This window comes from Balaenoptera physalus (assembly GCF_965194825.1).
Source record: "Balaenoptera physalus genome assembly, chromosome: 1".
In the NCBI taxonomy this organism is placed as follows: Eukaryota; Metazoa; Chordata; class Mammalia; order Artiodactyla; family Balaenopteridae; genus Balaenoptera; species Balaenoptera physalus.
In genome coordinates, this window is record NC_138882.1 from 78,161,946 (window position 1) to 78,174,491 (window position 12,546).

Below are 12,546 nucleotides of genomic sequence, written 5' to 3' on the forward strand. Positions count from 1 at the left end.
GCAATACTCATATCAGATAAAATAGACTTTAAAATAAAGAATGTTACAAGAGACAAGGAAGGACACTACATAATTATCAAGGGGTCAATCCAAGAAGAAGCTATAACAATTATAAATATATATGCACCCAACATAGGAGCACCTCAATACATAAGGCAACTGCTAACAGCTACAAAAGAGGAAATCAACTGTGACACAATAATAGTGGGGGACTTTAACACCTCACTTACACCAATGGACAGATCATCCAAACAGAAAATTAATAAGGAAACACAAGCTTTAAATGACACAATAGACCAGAGAGATTTAATTGATATTTATAGGACATTCCATCCAAAAACAGCAGATTACACTTTCTTCTCAAGTGTGCATGGAACATTCTCCAGGATAGATCACATCTTGGGTCACAAATCAAGCCTCAGTAAATTTAAGAAAACTGAAATCATATCAAGCATCTTTTCTGATCACAATGCTATGAGATTAGAAATCAATTACAGGGGAAAAAAAGGAAAAAACACAAACACATGGAGACTAAACAGTACATTACTAAATAACCAAGAGATCACTGAAGAAATCAAAGAGGAAATCAAAAAAACCTAGAGACAAATGACAATGAACTCACGACGATCCAAAACCTATGGGATGCAGCAAAAGCAGCTCTAAGAGGGAAGTTATAGCTTACAAGCCTACCTCAAGAAACAAGAAAAATCTCAAATAAACAATCTAACATTACACCTAAAGGAACTAGGGAAAGAAGAACAAGCAAAATCCAAAGTTAGCATAAGGAAAGAAATCATAAAGATCAGAGCAGAAATAAATGAAACAAAGAAAACAATAGCAAAGATCAATAAAACTAAAAGCTGGTTCTTTGAGAAGATAAACAAAATTGATAAACCATTAGCCAGACTCATCAAGAAAAAGAGGGAGAGGACTCAAATCAATAAAATTAGAAATGAAAAAGGAGAAGTTACAACAGACACCACAGAAATACAAAGCATCCTAAGAGACTACTACAAGCAACTCTATGCCAATAAAATGGACAACCTGGAAGAAATGGACAAATTCTGAGAAAGGTATAACCTCCCAAGACTGAACCAGGAAGAAATAGAGAATATGAACAGACCAATCACAAGTAATGAAATTGAAACTGTGATTAAAAATCTTCCAACAAACAAAAGTCCAGGCCCAGATGGCTTCACAGGAGAATTCTATCAAACATTTAGAGAAGAGCTAACACCCATCCTTCTCAAACTCTTCCAAAAAATTGCAGAGGAATCCCAAACTCATTCTACGAGGTCACCATCACCCTGATACCAAAACCAGACAAAGATACTACAAAAAAAGAAAATTACAGACCAATATCACTGATAAGTATAGGTGCAAAAATCCTCAACAAAATACTAGCAAACAGAATCCAACAGCACATTAAAAGGATCATACACCATGATCAAGTGGGATTTCTCCCAGGGATGCAAGGATTCTTCAATATATGCAAATCAATCAATGTGATATACCATATTAACAAATTGAAGAATAAAAACCATATGCCCACCTCAATAGATGCAGAAAAAGCTTTTGACGAAATTCAACACCCATTTATGATAAAAACTCTCCAGAAAGTGGGCATAGAGGGAACCTACCTCAACATAATAAAGGCCATATACGACAAACCCACAGCAAACATCATTCTCAATGGTGAAAAACTGAAAGCATTTCCTCTAAGATCAGGAACAAGACAAGGATGTCCACTCTGACCACTATTATTCCACATAGTTTTGGAAGTCCTAGCCACAGCAATCAGAGAAGAAAAAGAAATAAAAGGAATACAAATTGGAAAGGAAGAAGTAAAACTGTCACTGTTTGCAGATGACATGATACTATACATAGAGAATCTGAAAGATGCCACCAGAAAACTACTAGAGCTAATCAATGAATCTGGTAAAGTTGCAGGATGCAAAATTAATGCACAGAAATCTCTTGCATTCCTATACACATATGATGAAAAATCTGAAAGAGAAATTAAGGAAACACTCCCATTTACCATTGCAACAAAAAGAATAAAATACCTAGGAATAAACCTACCTAGGGAGACAAAACACCTGTATGCAGAAAACTATAAGACACTGATGAAAGAAATTAAAGATGATACCAACAGATGGAGAGACATACCATGTTCTTGGATTGGAAGAATCAATATTGTGAAAATGACTATACTACCCAAAGCAATCTACAGATTCAATGCAATCCCTATCAAATTACCGATGGCATTTTTTACGGAACTAGAACAAAAAATCTTAAAATTTGTATGGAGACATAGAAGACCCCAAATAGCCAAAGCAGTCTTGAGCGAATAAAACGGAGCTGGAGGAATCAGACTCCCTGACTTCAGATTATACTACAAAGCTACAGTAATCAAGACAATATGGTACTGGCACAAAAACAGAAACATAGATCAATGGAACAAGATAGAAAGCCCAGAGATAAACCCATGCACTTATGGTCAACTAATCTATGACAAAGGAGGCAAGGATGTACAATGGAGAAAAGACAGTCTCTTCAATAAATGGTGCTGGGAAAACTGGGCAGCTACATGTAAAAGAATGAAATTAGAACACTCCCTAACACCATACACAAAAATAAACTCGAAATGGATTAGAGACCTAAATGTAAGACCGGACACTATAAAACTCTTAGAGGAAAACATAGGAAGAACACTCTTTGACATAAATCACAGCAAGATCTTTTTTGATCCACCTCCTAGAGTAATGGAAATAAAAACAAAAATAAACAAATGGGACCTAATGAAACTTCAAAGCTTTTGCACAGCAAAGGAAACCATAAACAAGACGAAAAGACAACCCTCAAGATGGGAGAAAATATTTGCAAACGAATCAATGGACAAAGGACTAATCTACAAAATATATAAACAGCTCATGCAGCTCAATATTAAAGAAACAAACAACCCAATCCAAAAATGGGCAGAAGACCTAAATAGACATTTCTCCAAAGAAGACATACAGATGGCCAAGAAGCACATGAAAATCTGCTCAACATCACTAATTATTAGAGAAATGCAAATCAAAACTCCAATGAGGTATCACCTCACACCAGTTAGAATGGGCATCATCAGGAAATCTACAAGCAACAAATGCTGGAGAGGGTGTGGAGGACAGGGAACCCTCTTGCACTGTTGGTGGGAATGTAAATTGATACAGCCACTATGGAGAACAGTATGGAGGTTCCTTAAAAAACTAAAATTAGAATTACCATATGATCCAGCAGTCCCACTACTGGGCATATACCCAGAGAAAACCATAATTCAAAAAGACACATGCACCCCAATGTTCATTGCAGCACTATTTACAATAGCCAGGTCATGGAAGCAACCTAAATGCCCATTGACAGACGAATGGATAAAGGAGATGTGGTACGTATATACAATGGAATATTACTCAGCCATAAAAAGGAACGAAATTGGGTCATTTGTAGAGACGTGGATGGATCTAGAGACTCATACAGAGTGAAGTAAGTCAGAAAGAGAAAAACAAATATCGTATATTAATGCATATATGTGGAACCTAGAAAAGCGGTACAGATGAACCGGTTTGCAGGACAGAAATTGAGACACAGATGTAGAGCACAAACGTATGGACACCAAGGGGGGAAAGCGGCGGGGGGGGGGGGGGGGCGGGGTGGTGTGATGAATTGGGAGATTGGGGAACAAAAACAAAATGTAGTTCCTCAGACGCACCTGCCAGTTTCAAGTGCCCAATAGCTTGTAGCTACCGTATGAGTCTCGCCGATATAAATCCATGGCCCCCTTCCGAGGCTGAGTTTCAGACAAGACATCGCAGAATCCAGAAGATACCAAAGATTTCTCACGAGTTGGCAGTTTAAAAAGGAAGGCAGGAGGGAAGGTAAGAGAGGAAAGAAAGCCTTTAGAATCTAATCCCTCCAAAATGTGGCTGGTCAGAGAATGAGGCCCCCAGGGTATATAAGGAGGTCAGGGGAGAAAGGGAGGTTTGGCTGCCGTTCTTATTTTCAGTTCCCAGTTTCGCTCAGGCTTTAAAAATATATTGCACGCCTTATTTCTCGCTCTCTTCAGGAACTTGCTGAGTGTGAAAAAATACCAATTGCGTTGGCCGGGAATCGAACCCGGGTCAACTGCTTGGAAGGCAGCTATGCTCACCACTATACCACCAACGCCACGGCCGTCAGCATTTCTGAATTATGTATATAAGTATACTACTGGCCATGACGTCACAGATGGCTTTTGCTATTGCTTTATATCCGAGATCCCAAAGCACACAAAGCCTCTTCTCGGTGAGAATGGACCCCGTCCTTACTCCTCTTAGTCGGCCCTGCCAACTAACGACGCGGCGCCAGGAACGCAGAGACCACCCGGCGCCCGGAGCCGGAGGGCTGGAACACGCGGAGCCCGGAGGGAAAGCCAACGAACGCCTCGCTCGGCCCGGGAAATTTTCTCCCCCGCCGCCTTCTGTCGTCCGCGCTCCCAGCTCCGCCGCTTGGCGCGCCCCAGCACTGGATCCACCGGGTGCTGGGTTCGGTACCGGCGATTTGGGGCGGAGGGTTCGAGGGAGACCGGCCAGCAAGGGGGTCCACCTGGTGTGGCTCGGTCCCCCGAGAGAAGGAGCGAGAGGAGCGCTCGAAGGGACACTGGGGAAATGGATCTTTACAGTTTAGGATGATGAAGAAGTAAGAGATAGGAGTCGGAGGCAGTTTTATTTTTCCTGTTTTGCGAAGAAGTCCAGGGAGAGTTCTAAGTTTATTTAAATAAACAGCAAACAGCATTGATATAGTTTAACATCATGCTACCGCGCTGTTTGACAATCTTAGAAGGGAATAAGATGAAAAGTTTTCCAGCTGTCAGGATGGCCGAGCGGTCCAAGGCGCTGCGTTCAGGTCGCAGTCTCCCCTGGAGGCGTGGGTTCGAATCCCACTTCTGACAATACGTGTATTTTACTCACTTTTTTCCAACATACAAGTAGGATTGAATTCGTGGAGAAAGGAGTATTGATTAATAAACACTTTTCTATGCTGCCTATCTACATATGAAGATTGTGCTTCCCTTTTACTATGAAACTGAATCTATTTAGATCTATCCCTAACTACAAAAAATTTTTTTCTTTCCTTTAGACTCCGGTTTCTCAGTGCCTATTTACTGCATGTAGATACAAAAGACTCCCCTGAACAAGGAAAAACCCTCAACCCAGATCCCTAAACTTGCTATAACTGACCTGAGTCTTTTCATGCTCAGACTGCAGTGTCAAACTTTGGTGAGACTCGGATTCCCCACCATCTTGCCGGGCCAGCTGCCACCACCAATTCTAATTCAGTATGTTTGCTGGGTCCTCAAGAGACCCGGGAAGGAAATCAACACACCAAACGGGGGAAAGTACTAGAGAGCAAAGGTAAACTCATGGAGTTGTTTCAAGAACTTTTTCTTGAAGACCGCAAACAAGCCACTCTCTAATTTGGGAGAAGCTGATTTATAGAAAAATCTTGTTGTGCTTTCCGGAAGAGGGAAGAACTGTCAGTCCGAAGAGGCTGAATGTGTGAGGTCCATAAGCATGAGGCTGGAAGGATCCTTAGGTTGGTTAATGAAAGCTCGCCAGACAAACTACATTCCTTGTTATTTACTAGGCTGCGACCTTGGGAAATGTATTTGACTTTTCTGAGCCTTAGTTTGCTTGTAGTAAAATGGAGAAAGAATTGTTGTGAGGATTGAGATGACCTAGCAGCTTATTAGAAATACAGATCTCAGGCTGTACCTCAGACCTACTGAATCTACATTTTATAAGAGTCCCACATTTATAAGTCACATTGATATCACATACCTCCTGACAGGCACTTCACCCTGTGGTATACTTCCCCAAAACCCCACTGTAATCATGAGAAAACTGACAAACCCAAATTTGGTAGACTGAGGGACAGTCTACCAAATATACCTAACCAGTACTCTTCAAAATGTGAAGGTCTTGAAAAACATCGGAAGATTAAGAAACTGTTGCAGATTGTAGGGAAGACATGATAACTAAATGCAACGAGTTAACCCGGATTGGCTTCTGAAACAGTAAAAGAACATTAGTGGAAAAATATGAAATCCCCTTAACATTAGGGTAAGCTGGATGAAGTATATACAGTGACTTTCTGTAGTATCTTTACAACTCTCTGTTGGTCTAAAATTGTTGCAAAATAAAAAGGCCTTAAAAAAAAAAAAAAAACTTGAAAGTGGTTGCCTGTTAGGAGTAGAACTTAGGAGTGGGGCAAGAAACTGCTGGGGTTTTTTTGTTCTTGTTGTTGTTTGCCCACCCCATGAGGCTTGTGGGATCTTGGTTCCCTTACCAAGGATTGAACCCCGGCCATGGCAGTGAAAGCGCAGAATCCTAACAACTGGACTACCAGGGAATTCCCAAGACTGCTGGTTTTCCATTAGAAGGATTGTAGCAAGATTTGATTTTTTAATAATGGGCATATATTTTGATTTAATTTGTTCTAATATTTTGGGGAACAAATATTTAATTTTTTCTAATATTTTTATTGTAATCACGCATAGTTGTGATTACAGTAATCGAAGACTATATATATATATACACACACAATACAATGACATTTAGATGCCTATTAACAGGAAACGATCCCCAAAGAATCTAAAACATCAGCAGTCATTTAAAAGTAGATGAAATGGTTAGTTTGTTTAAATGCCTCTGTAGAAAAATAGATACCATCCAAATGAGAAGATCTGAGGTGTTTTGACAACTAAGCACAATGAAATTCTCCTTCTTATATACTGTGTGTGTTTTTAACGAGAGAGAGAGAGATTGTTGAAATGCTAGGAAACTGTCTAAACCCTGTAGGTGCCATCATTCTGCTTGAGAAGTTACAAACAGTTTGGGGTGGTCAATGTTGGAAGCTGGAAGGAAATTCAGGAGAGGGAAAGTATAATACAGAATGTGTATGTGACATCATCTCTTTTTTGCAGGTTGCTTCAATGTGAAGCCAGCTGGCATAGGACTTAGGCCAGGCGCACGAAAAAGCAGTTAAAAATGTGAAATGACAACCAGGAGACAAATGGGTTGTTACTGCAACCTCCTCTCCACCTGCAAGACATCACCCTTAGCTAAATATAACGTAGCATTGCTCTAACCAAGGCCGCCTTCTTTTCTGAGATAAAAATAAATCTCTCTTTGCACACAGGAGAGGTACAGTGTGGATTGGGCTGATTGGGAAGTAACTTACACAAATTTATCCTTCTCTTATATGTCATTTAACTGGCAATAGAGTTGAGCCTTAGGATATTTCCCAGGTTCAGTCACTTGCTATAAAAAACACATATTCACTTAATGGATAATGTAAATATACAATAAAATATACTTTTTCTCTCAGGGCTCAGCATCCAACTGTGTTCTAAAGGAATAATACGTACAATTTCACAACATCTGGTGAAGATCTGGTAACATGTGGAGTTATGGCCTGTTTGTGAGGTGACAATGTACGGGCTCTAGAATCAGGCAGGACAGTGTTCTTAATTCCAACTCTCCCCACCACCCCCCTTCCCCGACTTAATAGCTATGGACCTTGAGCAATCGTTTAATGTCTTTTAACCTCCAGATCCTCACCTTCAAAAGAGATAATACACTGTGATGTTGCTGTGATGATTACATTGTATAATCAAGTACCTGGTACATAGTTGACAATCAATTAATAATAATTAGTGATAGCTAATATTTGTTGCTCATATACTATATGCCTAACATTCTTCTTCACTCCTCTCATATTTAGTTAATTGTACCCTTATAACAATTCTGAGGTACTATTTCATCATCATCCCCATTATATAGAAGGGAAAACTGAAGCTCAGAGAGTTTAACTTGCAGAGTAGATAACGTAACAGCACTGAAAACCTAAGCCTTCTGGTTCCAATATAGCCGTTTTGCTACACAATTGCCATTGTCATCATCATCATCATCCTAGGGCTCATCAGCAGAAAGCAGATGGGGCCATGCTATTTCTCTCACATAGATAAGATAATAATAACTTTAATTACACCACTAGACTTACCCTCTTAGTCTAACATATTCCCCAGAGTCCAAGACTTGGGGTCTGCTCTCTAATGAACAATGAATAAGGTCACATTATTAGAGGCAGATAATTAGCATATAAACTCTTTGGCAGTGTGTTAGGACACACAGACTGACAAACTAAACTGGGCTCCTAATACAGAATTTTTATTTTAGGGTCTTGCTAGGGCTTAAGTTTCTCTTCATTCTCTGCTTTTCCAGCTCCACCTCCCTCCTTCTTTTAACACAGTGTCACAATTCTCTCCTGTCTGACCTCATTTCAATGCTATCTCAATGTGCCTGCCTCAAACTCTTCCTCTTATCTTGTTTTCCCTTACAGAAATCATGCACACAGCCTCATGAATTTTCTTCCCATCCCTCCTTCAGCACCCACCCCAACATTTTCTGCTTCTGATAGCCCTGCCCCTTCATCTACTTAATTGGATAGAATTAAAACTAAGAAGAAACTTTAAAAGTTTATTTAGCTCTCTTATTTTACATAACAAAATCCATACATGCAAGTAACAAAATACATTAAATGTAGATAAAAGCAGTGATAAAGTGCCACACAAATGTTCATAATGATTACTTCTGCTTGTTTGAAGTAGGAGAAGATTTTTTAAAAGTCAACTGGCAAATACCTCAGTTATAAAACATACGGACCAAAAAAACTCCCTGTTTGGGGGCAAGATTCTCCTCCACTCCCACCCCTCAAGATAGGCAGGATCATAGTAGACAGTCTAGAAAGTCCACAAGCCCAGCCCTTCCAGTCACAGCTGCCTTGCCAGGAGGGGCCATTTAATCGACTTCCTCAATGACAGGGCCAGTACTGGGGGCTCCCTGTCGTGCTTGAGCTCCACAACTGCTACCGCCAGGGACACCAGGCCCCCCGTAGAGCCTGGAGAAGATGGGGCGACAGACATGCTCCAGCTCCCTCTTCTGATGCTCAGATTCCTCTTTCTCTGCCAACTGGCTGTGCTCCAGCCAAGCAAGGACTTCCTGACACATGTCTTGTACTTTGCGCCTGTCCTCTTCAGGAATCTTGTCTCTAAGTCTCTCCTCTTGCAAAGAGCTCTTCACATGGAAGACACAGGCCTCCAGAGAGTTTTTGGCAGCCACCCTGTCCCTCTGGGCCTCATCCTCATCCTGAACATCCTTGTCCTGTTCAGCCTCGCACACCATCTTCTCCACTTCCTCCTTGCTCAGCTGGCCCTTGTCATCGGTGATGGTGATCTTGTTAGCGTTGCCTGTGCTCCTGTCAGTGGCTGTCACACTCAGGATGCCACCGGCATCCATGTCAAAAGTCACCTCGATCTGGGGGACTCCACGTGGGGCAGGAGGGATGCCACTGAGCTCAAAGCATCCCAGCCGGTTGTTGTCCCTAGTCATGGCCCTATCACCCTCATACACCTGGATCAGGACCCCAGGCTGGTTGTCTGAATAGGTAGTGAAAGTCTGGGTCCGCTTGGTCGGGATGGTGGCATTCCTCTGGATCAGGTAGTCATCACCCCCCCCCCCCAGCTGTCTCCAGCCCCAGGGACAGGGGAGCCACATCCAGCAGCAGGAGATCCTGCACCTTCTCACACTTGTCCTCCATCAACACTGTTGCCTGCACAGCAACCCCATAAGCCACAGCCTCATCCGGGTTGATGCTCTTGTTCAGCTCCCTGCCATTGAAGAGGTCCTGCAGGAATTTTTGTACCTTGGGGATGCGGGTAGAGCCACCCACTAGGACAATGTCATGGATCTGGGCCTTGTCCAGCTTGGCACCCCTTAGGGCCTTCTCCACCGGCTCCAGGGTGCTGCAGAAGAGGTCCGAGCACAGTTCTTCAAAGCGGGCTCGAGTGATGGAAGTGTAGAAGTCTACGCCCTCAAACAGGGAATCGATCTCCAGAGCGGCCTGGGTGCTGGAGGACAGGGTGCGCTTGGAGCGCTCATAGGCTGTGCAGAGCCTGCGCAGGGCCCGCTTGTTCCTGCTCAAGTCCTTCCAGTGCTTCCGCCGGAACTCCTCCACGAAGTGGTTCGCCAGCCGGTTGTCGAAGTCCTCTCCACCCAGATGAGTGTCTCCAGCCGTGGCCTTCACCTCAAAGACACCGGCGTCGATAGTGAGGGCCGACAAGTGGAAGGTGCCCCCACCCAAGTCGAAAATGAGCGCGTTGCGCTCTCCGGCGCCCCGCCGGTCCAGGCCATAGGCCATGGCAGCCGCCGTGGGCTCGTTGATGAGCCTCAGCATGTTGAGCCCCGCGATGGCACCCGCGTCCTTGGTGGCCTGACGCTGGGAGTCGTTGAAGTAGGCGGGCACCGTGATTACAGCGTGCCTCAGGGGCTGGCCCAGGTACGCCTCCGCTGTCTCCATCTTGCTCAGCACCATGGACGAGATCTCCTCGGGGTGTAGAACGCCTTGTCTTCCCCGCGGTAGGACACGCGCACACCTTGGGCTTGCCGCCCTCGCTCACCACCTGGAAGGGCCAGTGCTTCATGTCCGACTGCACAGTGGGGTCTGCGAACTTGCGCCCGATCAGTCACTTGGCGTGGAACATGGTGTTGTGTGGGTTCAGATCCGCCTGGTTCTTGGCCGCATCGCCCACCCGACGCTCGGTGTCAGTGAAGGCCATGTAGCTGGGGCTGGTGCGGTTGCCCTGGTCGTTGGCGAGGATCTCCACCCGGCCTTGCTGGAACATGCCCACGCATGAGTATGTGGTGCCCAGGTCGATGCCGATGGCCACTTCCCTTGCAGCGGACATGGCTGTGGCTTCTCGCGCTTCTGGGGACGAGTGTGATACCGATTCAAATGCAGGAGTCTGCGGAACTTCGAGCGGCTCAGCCGTGGAGGTGCGCTCAGTGGTGCGACTCTCCTGCCTGCCCAGCTCGGATCTGCTCGGCTCCGCTTCCACGAGCTTTTTATCCGGTTGCCGGAGACCCGCCGTCCCCCCGCCCCCGCCGACGCGAACCTTCCAGCGCTTTCGCGGCGAGCCCAGAGCCGCCCGGCCCCCCGCTCCGGCTGACTCAGCCCAGGAGGCGCCGGGCTGACTCCGGGGGAAGGGTCGGGCGGATCGGGCCGTGCAAGGAGGGGCGGCCCCAGCTGCGTCTGACTCAGAGCTGCAGAGAAAGTTCCAGCTTCTCCCGGCTTGTTCTAAGGGCGAGCGGTTGGGGCAGAATTCAGGTAAAGCAAAAACTTCTCAAGAAAACAGTTTTTCCTCTGGGTGGTTGAAGAGGGCTGTTCAGAGTCCAGCGGCTCGAGAAAAGCCGAAAGCATGTCACCATGCGAATAGAGCCATGGCCTCGAGGCAGGGGTTTAAATAGTAGGTTTTTTCTTAAGTCTTAAGTATTATGTTGTTGTTGTTGTTGTTTTGAAACCTAAAGGCAGTGTTTTCGAAATTGTGGCTAAGAGGGGTGGCCCGATTTTTGTTCTGGAATGAAACTAGGGCCAGAGATGACTTTAAGAGATGGCGCTCTAGAACCAGATAACGGCAGGGGCATTGGTGGTTCAGTGGTAGAATTCTCGCCTGCCACGCGGGAGGCCCGGGTTCGATTCCCGGCCAATGCACTGTGTTATTTTCTTCTAGGCTATTCTAATTGAAAAAAATTTTTATTGGAATACAGTTGATTTAAAATGTTATATTAGTTTCCGCTCTACAGCAAAGTGAATCACTTATACATATATCCAGTCTTTTTTAAGATTCTTTTCCCATATAGGTCATTTACAGAGTACTGAGAAGAGTTACCTAGGTCCTTATTAGTTATCTATTTTACATATAGTAGTGTGTATATGTTAAGACTTTTTCTATTCTAGGATTTGTGACACTGAAATAAACAAAACCAGTTAGTTGAAGGCTGGGTTCGTTTGGTTTTTCCTCCTTTACCAAGTCGCATTCCTGGGAGGAGCTGGAACCTGGTGTTGTTGCTTGGGGACCCAGGCATGACTTCTCCACCCAGCCCTGGAGAGAACACAGCACAGGAGGAAGGAGCATGTGGCTGGATGAACTGTGGTGAATATATCCCTCCTGTGGTTGAACCTCCTCCCTGGGCCAGTGTCTCCAAGGAGCATCGTCCCAAGGGGCCGGTTGGAAAGGCACAGTGTGCATTTTTCTCTGAGGCCTGGATGGGTTCCCAGCCGGAGCCCAGGACACAGGTGGGGAGTAAATTCCTGGAGGCTGCAGTCCATCCTATGCCCTGAAGGCCAGGGGAGGAGATGAGTTCACTGGTCAGTGAAGCCACATTTGTTCCCCTCAGTGCTATGGCCTTGCAAAGTGAGTCTTTGCCATGTCTCACTTTCCTTAATCCAGAATATCCCATTTGAATTTTTTGGTGTTTCTATTTGGCGTGGACTCCCAAAAAGCCAACAGAAGGAGACTTTTTGAAGACGTGAGGATGGAAATGGAGGAAAGAGAAGCAAATGTTCTCTATAATCTCCCCATGGGGGAAGGAACTCTGATTTCCTGCATGACAGACAGGGATAGTCACC

General features: G+C 44.6%; 1 protein-coding gene across 1 annotated transcript; it reads right to left on the minus strand.

Annotated features, from left to right (window-relative positions):
- Window positions 1–8,545: 8,545 nt before the first annotated feature.
- Window positions 8,546–11,059, minus strand: HSPA6 (heat shock protein family A (Hsp70) member 6). The gene is given in 5 exon segments (XM_082469939.1): window positions 8,546–9,594; window positions 9,596–10,470; window positions 10,473–10,511; window positions 10,514–10,603; window positions 10,607–11,059. Coding segments are annotated over 5 exon segments (1,938 nt in total). The 5' UTR covers window positions 10,826–11,059; the 3' UTR covers window positions 8,546–8,879.
- Window positions 11,060–12,546: the final 1,487 nt, after the last annotated feature.